This window comes from Erpetoichthys calabaricus, chromosome 1 (genome assembly GCF_900747795.2).
Source record: "Erpetoichthys calabaricus chromosome 1, fErpCal1.3, whole genome shotgun sequence".
In the NCBI taxonomy this organism is placed as follows: Eukaryota; Metazoa; Chordata; class Cladistia; order Polypteriformes; family Polypteridae; genus Erpetoichthys; species Erpetoichthys calabaricus.
Window position 1 is genome coordinate 26,228,152 of NC_041394.2, and position 11,984 is coordinate 26,240,135.

The 11,984-nt window shown below is 41.5% G+C and overlaps 1 protein-coding gene across 1 annotated transcript in view; it reads right to left on the bottom strand.

Moving 5' to 3' along the window:
* Positions 1–3,419, bottom strand: part of LOC114647801 (latent-transforming growth factor beta-binding protein 1-like) — a 636,168-nt gene extending 632,749 nt beyond the window's left edge. The window contains exon 1 of the mRNA XM_028796447.2: positions 2,808–3,419. Coding sequence (XP_028652280.2) covers positions 2,808–3,064 — 257 coding nt within the window. The 5' untranslated portion in view covers positions 3,065–3,419. The remainder of the gene's footprint in view (positions 1–2,807) is intronic.
* Between the last annotated feature and the right edge of the window lie 8,565 nt (positions 3,420–11,984).

The window sequence follows — 11,984 nt, forward strand, 5'->3', positions numbered from 1 at the left end:
TACTGAATAAGAATGATCTGAAATATACTTTACAATACATGTAGTAATAAATTGCATTGCATTTTTCATTCCAACAGGTGGCACATCACAAACATTAGTACTGCTTTTACAAATTCCATACTAAATGGTATATTAAAGAGACTGATCAACCTAAGAATACTAACACTGTTATACTTGCATGAAAAGATCATTTTACTAATATATTTTATTTTTATTTAAAATTATGATAATAATAAATGTGGTCTTTTTTATGTACAAGTAATTCAACAGTTTCATCTTTTAAATCACAAAATGTAGCCCAAAAAATGTATGGAAATGTATTTTGTAAAGCATAATACAATACATTACATTTTTCATTCCAATAGATGGCACATCACAAACATTAGCACTGCTTTTACAAATCCCATAGCAAATGCCATATCAAAGAGACACACAGATACGATAAACAAACACTTGTGCTTTTGGTAAAGTGGATATTACACTTGCCTGGAAAAGTGAGGTATTATCATTGTAAATAAAAGGTGTGGTCTTTATATATTAGTATTTCTACTGGTTCATCTTTTTAATCAGAAAAACACAAAATATTGGCAAAAGAATGTACTGAAATTTATTTTACAATACATCTTCATATATAATATACTACTGTGGCTGTTCGTTTGTCTGTCCAGGATTTTAAATCACCTGTAGTTCACAAACTGTTTGACCTATTGACCTGAAATTTGGAACACATATACTACGTGAAGTCTACTGTCCGCTTTCTCAGTGATATTTATTACTGTTTTTATTTTATTTTATTGTAGAATCAACTCTTGGCAGCGACCAGCAAGGCGGCCGTACGGCGCATTGCCTACAAGCACCATTCTCATCCCTACCACCTTCACTGTCACTTCACCTATCTCTTCATATCTTAAATCATTCTTGAGGCAGATTGAAGATTTAAGTGCCAGCTTAAGTGAAAAATTTAAGAAAATGTACTAAGTAATTGCAACACAAACACTGACTTAATCAGTTTTAAGAAGAGAAGAAGCAGGCTGGTAGAGAGCTGCTCAGGAAGCAGTAAGCACATCAACCTCACAAACAAGCAAATGAATGCTAAACGTACAGAGAAAGAGGATGAATACTATGAATGCTCAAGTCAAGTGTATTCACTGCATGTTATTGTGCAGTACACCATTACTGGTGTAGTAATAAATTGCATTGCACTTTTCATTCCAACAGATGGTGCTTCGCAAATATTAGCATGCTTTTGCAGATCACATACCAAATAGCATAACACAGTGTCAAATCAACCTAACAGACACACAAATACACACACACACGGTTATCCTTTTATTAAGGTGGATATTACACGTGCAAGGTGAGGTACTCTCATTTTAAATAAGATGTGTGGTCTTTTCTATATTAGCATTTCAGCTGTTTCATCTTGTTAATTAGAAAGACACAAAATGTAGGCACTAAAATGTATTGAAATGTATTTTCTACTGCATGTAGAAACAAAATGCATTGCATTTTTCATTCCAATAGATGGCACATTACAAACACTGGCACGGATTTTATGAATCCCATACCAAATGGCTTATCAAAGAGACAGATAACTAAAGAGATACACAAATACACAGACACTTGTCCTTTTAGTAAGGTGGATATTATACAGGCATGGAAAGGTGAGGTGTTATATTTTAAAACAGAAGTGTACACATTTATCTATTAGCATTTCTGCTGTTTCATCTTTTTAACCAGAAAGACTGAATATGTAGGGTGGTCTCGGACAGTGCTGAGGTCTTTATCAGTTAACCTTTGGGGTTCATAGACACCACCGTTTGTACTGGTTGCTTCCAAAGAAGTGGTGTGAGCTTTAAATTGTTCACCTCTAAGTAAAAGTGTGTTTGAGCTGATGCTAGAATTACCCTGTGAGGACTAGTTATGATTGTCCATTCATATTCATCTGTTGTCAGACTGGCTTAATTCAATTCGGAGTCTCAGGTGACTGAAGGCGAGTCGGTCTCAGCTTATTATTCTTAATCTGTGCATTTTAATGTTATATTGTACTTTCTGAGATTCATTTTAGATTGCATGGTGCTGTTTTATTGCATTAAATCAGATGTATTCTTCTCATGCCAACAATATCACACTACACTTGAAATGATTATCATTCTAATGTTTACTGTACCTTAAGCGTTTAATTAAGCTCACAAAAGACTGGCGGTTGTTTGTATTTACATTTTATACTTTACAAGAACAGGTTATTATTCTAATCCATGCTTTGAAGCCCAGTGTTTTATCTTTTGAGAAAATGGCTCGAGTCAGAATTCACTTTTAAGGAGCTGCAGCTGTTTGTCTTTCGCTGCGCCGTGGAGCTGCCGATAATGCGGGGCTTCGCGGTTCTTTGCGTCCTGCGCGATTTCTGTTTCTGGTGGCCTCTTAGTGTATTTTGGCATTTATTTTATTCCCATCGTTTAGCTGATTTTACGACTCAGAATTGCTCCGTTGCTCAGTTGCTGGCGTCCCGTCCATGACAAGGCGCCAATTTTCCCCATATCTGATGAGAAAATTGACGTAAGAAGCATCGGCATTCTCTAGTCTCCCGTTAAGAATCAGGTGTAACTTCTGTTTTAGTTACTTTGCGCAAATCAATGAGTCGTTAATGAATAGCCACACTGTCTCTCGGTGCGGAAAAATAACGACAAGCCGGCATGCACATATCAACCAACGTCCATTTGAATGTTCGTATATTGATTTTACTGGTTTCCCACTTTCTATGGTTGTGTGAATTGTTCCCGATACGGCTGGCCCCGTGTTACACTTACCCTGTCAGCTGGCCAAACTCGCCGGTCGCGTTCCCTGCGGATTCTTTGTCTTGCACCGCGATCCTGCCCACGCCGATCTGCAGTTTTGCAGAGGAACGATTGTTCTTCAGAGACGGCACAGCTGCCGGTAGCCCTGGTCTCCACTTCTTTGCCTCGCGGGTCAAGTTCTTAAGCTGAAGCCCGAGAGAGAGAGCGCAGCCGAACAGCACGAGGAGGCAGGCGCGCCGTGGGAGAAGCCGCTGCTCTCTACTCAGCATCGCCGCGTCTGTCCTTCTGTTGCCGAAAAAATAAAAACAGACTGCGTTTACATGCAGCCTACAGTTAAAAGTCGACTTAGTGTAGAAATTAATAAATAAAAATAATTTTTAAAAAATCACAAGCCGCAACTAAGCCACTTCATTAGTATTAAACGATTATGTATATCCAGTTGCGGTGATCAAAAGATTAGTTAACTTTATGCAAAACTTTTTTAATCGTTCTTTTCTTGCACGGACTGCTTCCTCTCTAAACGGTTTAAACTAATGAGTCCTTTTTTTGTGCTCTTGAAGGAGCAGATTAAGCCATTATTCTTGCGGAAGAATTTAAGAAGAAAGGGGGGAAAAAAAAACCTCCCGCTTGATCCGACGTCTGTTAGATTACGGGGTGTCTAAGCTCTCTCTTTTTTTAACACGTTTTCCTTTGATGTTTAGTTATCGCTATTGAAAATAGACAAGAGTGGGCGGAACTCAAAAACTTGCAGCCAATTGGAATTTAAGCAGAAAACTCGGCAGCTCTAATTCTTTAGAAAGTAACCAATCAGATCATAGGGGGCAGGGCTGGGTTTGAGCAGGTGTAGATGTGAATTAGAAAATTAACGGGCTTCATTCCGGCCTTTTCTCTTCAGCTAAAAACGCTTAAACTACTGTTGCGATGGGATAGTTAATCAAGCTGACAGGCTCTGCGAATGTTATGTCAGGTAAGTAAATTAGTAGGTAATATCACAAAATGACGACGATCGTTATTTTGCGAGGCTTTAGCCATATGTTTGCAAATAAGCTCCTGACGGCACCAGTGCGCGAAGGTTTTCATTCTAACTGAACTAACAATTAAGACAGACATCCAGTGAGTACTGCTGTACTAAAATAATAAAAAAAAAACTTTAGCTGGAAACAACATTAAAACCTTTAATATACTTTATTACTGACAAGTCAAGCAAATTGACACCTTTTATTGGCTAACTAAAAAGATTACAATATGCAAGCTTTGCCTGAAGAAGGTGCCTGAGTTGCCTCCAAAGCTTGCATATTGTAATCTTTCTAGTTAGCCAATAAACGTTATCATTTTGCTTAAATTCTCGCTACATTCATAATGGCTAACACAATACAAACACACTGTTATTACTGACAGAAAGCTATAGATTTAATTTTATCATATTTTGTTAACCTGCAATGGGCTGGCGCCCTGCCCGGGGTTTGTTTCCTGCCTTGCGCCCTGTGTTGGCTGGGATTGGCTCCAGCAGACCCCCATGACCCTGTAGTTAGGATATAGCGGGTTGGATAATGGATGGATGGATGGATGGATATTTTGTTAACATATCTGTCTACTTCCATTGAATTTATGTCGTTTTTGTTTTCTTTTTTCTATATCTTTTTTAATGTTTTGCATTTGTATTTGCTCATGCTGGCCAATAGTGTGGAGCAAAACTGCAAGACAAAGTGTTGTGTTAAAATCTCTAAAGATCTTAGCCATATACAATGCCACTAGGCATTTGTCCTGTTTTTTTTTTTTTTGTGTTACAACCTGAAATTAAAATGGAGTATTGGGGGCTTAGCACCATTTGTCTTACACAACATGCTTACCCCATTGAAAGTACAAAATGTATATTATTGTGTCGAAAGCAATAATTAAGACAGAAACACAGAAATCTTGAACGTGCAGAGGTATTCACCCCCCAAACAACAACAACAACATTTATTTCTATAGCACATTTTCATACAAATGATGTAGCTCAAAGTGCTTTACAAGATGAAAAGGAAAAAATATGAAAATAAAATTAGTCAATAGTAATTAACAAAGAATAAAGTAAGGTCCTATGGCCAGGGAGGACAGAAAAAAAAAAAACTCCAGATGGCTGGAGAACAAATAAAATCAAAATGTGCAGGGGTTCCGAGGCCACGAGACCACCAAGCTCCTAGTAGGCATTCTACCTAATATCAACGATCAATACTTTGTCAAAAAGTCAATAACTTGTTGAGCCCCCCTTTTGCTGTAAACGGAGCTGCAAGTCTCTTGTTGAATGTCTCTGTTAGCTGAGCACATCTCGCCACTGGGATTGTCGCCCAATCCTCGAGGCACAACTGCTCCTGCTCCTTCAGGTTTGATGGGTTGTGTTGATGTACAGCCTTCTTCAAGTCATGCCACAGATTCTCATTTGGATTGTGGTCTGGGCTTGGCCATTCCAAGACACTTAAATGTTTCCCTTTAAACCACTCCAGTGTAGCTTTAGCAACATGTTTAGGGTTATTGTCCTGCTGGAAAATGAACCTTCATCCCAGGCTCACATCCTGGGCAGACTGAAACAGGTTTTCCTCAAGAATTTCCCTGTATTTAGTGCCGTCCATCTTTCCTTCAATCCTGACCAGATTTACTATCCCTGGCCATGAAAAATATCCCCACAGCATGATGCTGCCACAACCATACTTCACTGTAGGAATGGTGTTCTTGTGGTGATGGCAAGTGTTGGGTTTGTGCCACACACAGTGTTTCCCATGATAGCCAGAGAGTTTTTCTTATCTGACCAGAGAAACCACCACATGCTGTTGCACAAACTCCAAATTTCATTATCGTGCAGTGCACAGTTACTGGTTAATAATAATAATAATAATAATACATTTTATTTATATAGTGCCTTTCCCATGCTCAAGGTGCTTCACAGAATTTCAGAAAGGAACAGCAGGTATATGTGACATTACATACAAATGTTTCCCGAACAGAACACTAAAACAGATAGAAGGGGCAGAACATCAGGTTAAGTTAAAGCCTTCCTGAACAGATGAGTTTTAAGTTGTTTTTAAAAGAATGAATGGAGTCAGCTGATCTCATTAATTTTGGGAGGTCATTCCAAAGTCTGGACACTAGGCAGCTGTAGGTCCTGTCACCCATAGAGTGCAGGTTAGCGTGGGGCACAACAAGATTGCCAGAATCAGAAGACCTTAGTGGGTGAACAGGAGGATAGCAATGGAGAAGGTCACTGAGGTAGTAAGGTGCAAGGCCATTTAAAGCTTGGTAGGATTAATAATAGAATTTTGTATTCCATTCTGTAAGACACAGGGAGACAGTGGAGGCAAACAACCAAAATTAGAAATAAAGGAACCAAAGATAAAAGAAACATAAAAAGGAGAAGGAATTAAAACATAAACATGAAATCCCTAATGACTAATGCTTACTCTTGAAGTTCTGCAGAAGTCAAGAGTCTTGTCAGGAATTCAAGACGTCCTTTCCAAGAGGCCTTAGTTTTCCTGTTTATGATGTTTGCTCATTTTAATATTGCTGTGCACCACAACACATTTCAGTTTTGAAGATTTGCACTGGAAGCGAGTGTCTTGCAGAGTGAGCTAAATTTAGAGCTCCACCTGTAGGGCACGTAGAGATCATTTCTGAATGCTTTGAGTGGAGCACCTCCTGGTGGTCTTGGCTGATCTTTCTTTGTGTCAGACCCCAATGTTTTCCAGCACAGCATCACCGCTGTACTCCACCCATCCACGCCGCAAACCTTTAAATTGAGATGCTTAGTGGTGTGAGTCCACAGCAATACAATTGGCGATGAGGATAGGATTGGAGACATTCTTTTAAGGTCTACATAATAAAGAATATGAAGGGGAATAGGGTCACACTAGGACTCCCCCATGAGAAAAAAATGAAACAAAAAAGAAAACAGTACTTTCAGACAGAAGCAAATACAAAACTCCTTTACAACTACAATGCTCCACTCCTGAGCCCTCTTTTTCCTTGGCTCAAACTTCCGGAGGGGAGACTCAGGAGTGGTGATGTCAAGCCTCTTGGGGTACCCACCACAAAACACGAGGGATGTAGAAGAGCAATACATAACACTTAGAAACATTACATTTATAAATTAAATTAAGGAAGAAAGCAAAGCCAAAGAAATATACCATCTCTATATATACAGTATACAATCCAACGTCTGTCTGTCTGTCTGTCTGTCTGTCTGTCTGTCTGTCCACTTTTCATGAGAGAACTACTTAATGGATTTAGATTGGATTTTTTTCTATAATTTGTTTGAACATTCTGGTTGATGGGCGGCACGGTGGCGCAGTGGGTAGTGCTGCTGCCTCGCAGTTAGGAGATCTGGGGACCTGGGTTCGCTTCCCGGGTCCGCCCTGCGTGGAGTTTGCATGTTCTCCCCGTGTCTGCGTGGGTTTCCTCCGGGCGCTCCGGTTTCCTCCCACAGTCCAAAGACATGCAGGATAGGTGGATTGGCGATTCTAAATTGGCCCTAGTGTGTGCTTGGTGTGTGGGTGTGTTTGTGTGTGTCCTGCGGTGGGTTGGCACCCTGCCCAGGATTGGTTCCCTGCCTTGTGCCCTGTGTTGGCTGGGATTGGCTCCAGCAGACCCCCGTGACCCTGTGTTTGGATTCAGCGGGTTGGAAAATGGATGGATGGATGGATTCTGGTTGATTTTGCGACTCTTCTCATTGCGCTAAGTTCATAGTTCACTTGTGTGAATCCGAGACAGAGGCTGTGGGTCAAAGGGAGGGGGAAGCGTGACGTCAGGAGTGGGGAGCAGGGCGGGGGCCCTCCTCACTCACGCACCAGCCTCTGTTCGAATCGGTCTACAAGAACAAGAACAAACATTAACTATGTCAAAAATCAACTTTAAGCCAGGGCAATATCCCTGGATGAACCTGTGGCTGGGTAATGGCAGGGAAAATTTGAGATGCCAACCAAGTCATCCCGTTTAATATTTACAAGATCAAGAAAAGTAAACACCCATGGGCATACTAGCCCTTCAAATATCTGGGCAAAAATAGGCTAAATACTGTATATCAGCTGGTTAGGCACTGATGTTCGGTTAAGATCTCAGAGCTCCAAAAGCAGCTCTTACCAAAAATTATGCCTCCTTCCGGGAGGTCCGATCTTTTATGGAAAGTGAACTGGAAGGGGCAGAGTCAATTGCCCTCACTGGGCGGTTTTTCATCACTGTGGAGAGAGAAGGACATGATAATGCCAGTGATAGCGTCCCCTCTTTTCCTGGAGTGTTGTTACATACCGAGACAGAACCTGTAAGGAGATCCTCTGGCACACATTCATGACAACCATAACATCTGCTTCCTGTCATCTGAGCTCTTAACAACACTACGGTTTATGAAGCATCTTTAAACACCACTACACAGTTACTTCTAGGTTGAATAATATGTCCAGGAGGTTATTCATGCATTATAGATAATGTGTCCAAAATATAACTAGAGTACAAGTGTTAGTGGTGGCAAATTAATATTAATGCAACCTGGGTAATAATCAGTTCAATTTGCTTATACTACCAGGTGGCTCTCTGTCTTGGTATGGTCCAGCATGGTTTGGTAATGCCACTGACCCAGCATGCTGTCTGCACAGGTCAGCAGAAATGGCCTCTCTTTATGATGTAAAATGGCAGAGATGAGAGACAGAGATTTTCTTTGTTACCCCATCTTTAGGTTAGTCCAGCTTAACTTGATGTACCTCTCAGACTAATGGGATATCATAGCATGTGAGGCAACTCCCTGCTTCATTCCATTCCTGTTTCAGCACAATTCAGCCCCATTCCATCCCCAACCAGATATTTCATTTATCTCAGCCACCTGGTGGTCCTAAAGCTAGGGATCTGCACCAGCAATTGGAAGGTTGCCAGTTTGAATCCCATAAATGACAGAAGTGATTCCACTCCTTATGGGCCCTTAACCTGAAATTGATACATTCTGGATAGGATGTTAACTTGCAAGGAGGTCCTCCAACTTTCAGGGAGAACTTGGGAGTTGGTGGCAGGATTGGCACTCCAGCCACTGTAAAAAAAAAAACCCACACTATTCCATTTGAGCTAGTGTGCTGCTGTGGTGTCACCCATTGCACGGCTGCTCTCAGGTCCTAAACTGGGATCCTGAGATGGTTCGTCATCCGGTGGGTGAGGCAACATGCGGTATCAGTGCATGCTCCCAACCTCAGCCCTCTGGCCAGAATGTTGTACTGGTCTTTTTAAGATTTTATCTACATTAGTTCTGACTTAAGTAGTAAGTCCAACCATTGGTTTATAAAGTATTATTATTTTTTATAAGTACACATTTTTATCCTACTGTTATTACTCCATTTTCATGACAGATAGCAAGACAATAAGGCACAGGGGAACAGAGTGTCACACACGTGCCTGAATAGTGATAAATCCATGCAAGACCAGCTGGCTGAGGGGGGGTGGGGGGGGGGTTATTGGGGGTGCACTGACTTTCTCTCGCAATCCACTGCAGACCATTCACAGGAAATCCCACGGGGTCCCGACGCCCAAGATGATGTTACTTCCGTTTCCTGTGCCTATGATGATGTCACTTTCCAGTTCTGGTGCATATACAATTACAATACATTACAATTTATTTTTGTATAAATCACATAAGAAGTGCCGCAATGAGCTTTAACAGGCCATGCCTTTTGACAGCCACCCAGCCTTGACTCTCTAAGAAGACAAGGAAAAACTGGAAGAAACCTCAGGAAAGTCAGTTCAAAGAGAGACGCCTTTCCAGGTAAGTTGGGCGTGCAGTGGGTGTCAAAAAGAAGGGGGTCAATATAATACAGTACAATACACAGAACAGAACAAATCCTCAATACATTATGTGAGCCCGGGTCCGAACACCATCAGACTAACACCAGCACTTTACACAAAACACATGTTTATTATTATAAATAAGTCCCACACAGCACACAGTGCTCCCAGCACCAATCACCCTCCTCACGGGAGCGTTGTCCTGCTCCCGCTCCCAACTCTAGCTCCCTGATTGGAGTGAGGTGGCCCCTTTTATTTCCACCCGGATGTGCTCCAGGTGCCTGATGATGCTCTTCTCTTGCACCCGGAAGCACTCCAGGCATTCCTGAAAGGTCCTTCCTCCACCTTCCCAGGTGTGGTGGAAGTGTCGATCTCCCGGGCTCCACGACGCTCGGGGCGCCCCCTGGCGGTGGCCACAGGCCCCAGTGGGTTTGAACCTCCTTGCTCCTTCCCCGTGGTCCCCTCAATATCCAGGGCGGTTGCACCTTTGTGGCCCAGGGGATGTATAGATCACTTCCTGGTCCTTCCAGACGTCCCGGCTGGGTCTGACCCCCAGCCTCCTGTGACAAGTATAAAAATAAAAATTTTACAAGTATGGAGCAGAATTTAACAGTAGATCATATCACATAATATGAACTGGAATTTGTTTAGAATTCCAGTTCTGGCAAATATGATGATGTCACTTCCGATCCTGGGCTTTAAAGCTGCCATCTTCGCATCTCTGAATCTGTTCTGTTCTTGAAAAATGTACCCATTTGCCACCAGGGCATATTACACGGGTGGCTACCTCAAACCTTTGATGTCTCCTGTGTATTCTTGTCACAAGAGGAACAGACCGCATTTCAAGATTTACTCTAGGGCAGTGGGTAGAGCCTACAAATGACATGGCATCAAACCAGAATCTAGAGCAAATGGACCTGAGTACACACTGGAGTTAACTGATGACGCAACTGATTCAGCATCAGTATGACAGAGATAAAAGATCACCAATAGCAGAATTAATTTGGCAGCAATGAAGCTCCAGTGACATGAGTGCCCCACACTATGATGCCTGCTATCTCCAGTGGTAAACCCTTTTGGTATTTTGTCCAGATTGCACACTTGTCTGTTTCTCTTCCATGTACAAATCCATTGGGATTCATTGCCGAAGATGGGCCAGCAACACTTTGTAGCTATTCTGGCTGTTCAAGTAGTCAGTGACGGTGACACCTGCACACCATTGAGGTAAAGAACCCAGATTAAGGTTGTTTGCATAAAGATTCAAGTGATGGATGGAGTAATGAGAAGGAATAAAAAGGAGCAGACAAGGTGTTTGACACAAAACGTGTAAAGAATGCATTCTGAGGCCGCGTTAAGCTTACTTGACATCGCAAGTGCGTTTATTCATCATTCTGAAAGTGCAGAGCTCAGACTTGGAATGAACCCAACATCACTGTCGGCTGAATCAATAGAATGGCCGGCAGTTAGAAAACATTTGGATTTGATTAGTGGGGAAAGCGTTCAGTGCGGCTGTGTATGGCATACAGATACAAAGAAATGACTCGAGTCTTTTAGTCCAGAAAAAGATAAAAAGCTACAAGCGCCCATAAATAAGTTGTTGTGTCCTGGAGGGTAGGTGATGAATGCCTGTCTCTTCAGCTTCAGCTCCCAAATCTGGCCCAAGTGTCTTTAGAAATGGCCTCCACTTTCCTCATATGCTAATTCCGTACCAGAAGCTCGGCTCTATCCTGGCAGCATTTGAACAGTAGGCCAGTACCAACCCTGGATGGCATTTAAGTTCATCACAGGGCACTTTGACACTGGGTGCCAGCCCATTATGTACACACCCACACTCCTACAACATCCATACAGACTGGACCAGTGTAGAGCCAGCCATAAAATACATTTACATGCTGTAATGGGGGGAAAAATTAAGTTTGTTCAAATTATTAAATACGACTCGAAATATTTATCTTGTTTTTATTTTTGGATAATTTAGATAAGATATAACTTGAGTGAATAAACTATGGAACCAAGACTATAACTATATCATAGAGATCATGAGGGAAAAAAATACCATTACTTTTAATTGTGTGTATTTAACCCTTGTGTACTGAACGAACAATAAAGCAAAAACTTTAAAAAATTGCATGAAATCATTAAGTATATAATTTTGCTGTAAAAATGATGCATTACATACAACAATACCACATTACAACGTTTTTCTTTCTTCCATCAAAGATGGCTGAACTGCTGTATCCCTGTAACACCAGGCCCCAACAAACATGGCTTTCACGATTGTCCCAGTTCAATTGTGTACACTATGATGGACAGACTATTATCTACGAAAGATGTTTCAACTTTCAAAGGACACGTTCTATGTGTTCCACTTTCTACAGTTCAGTTACAGTTATTTTT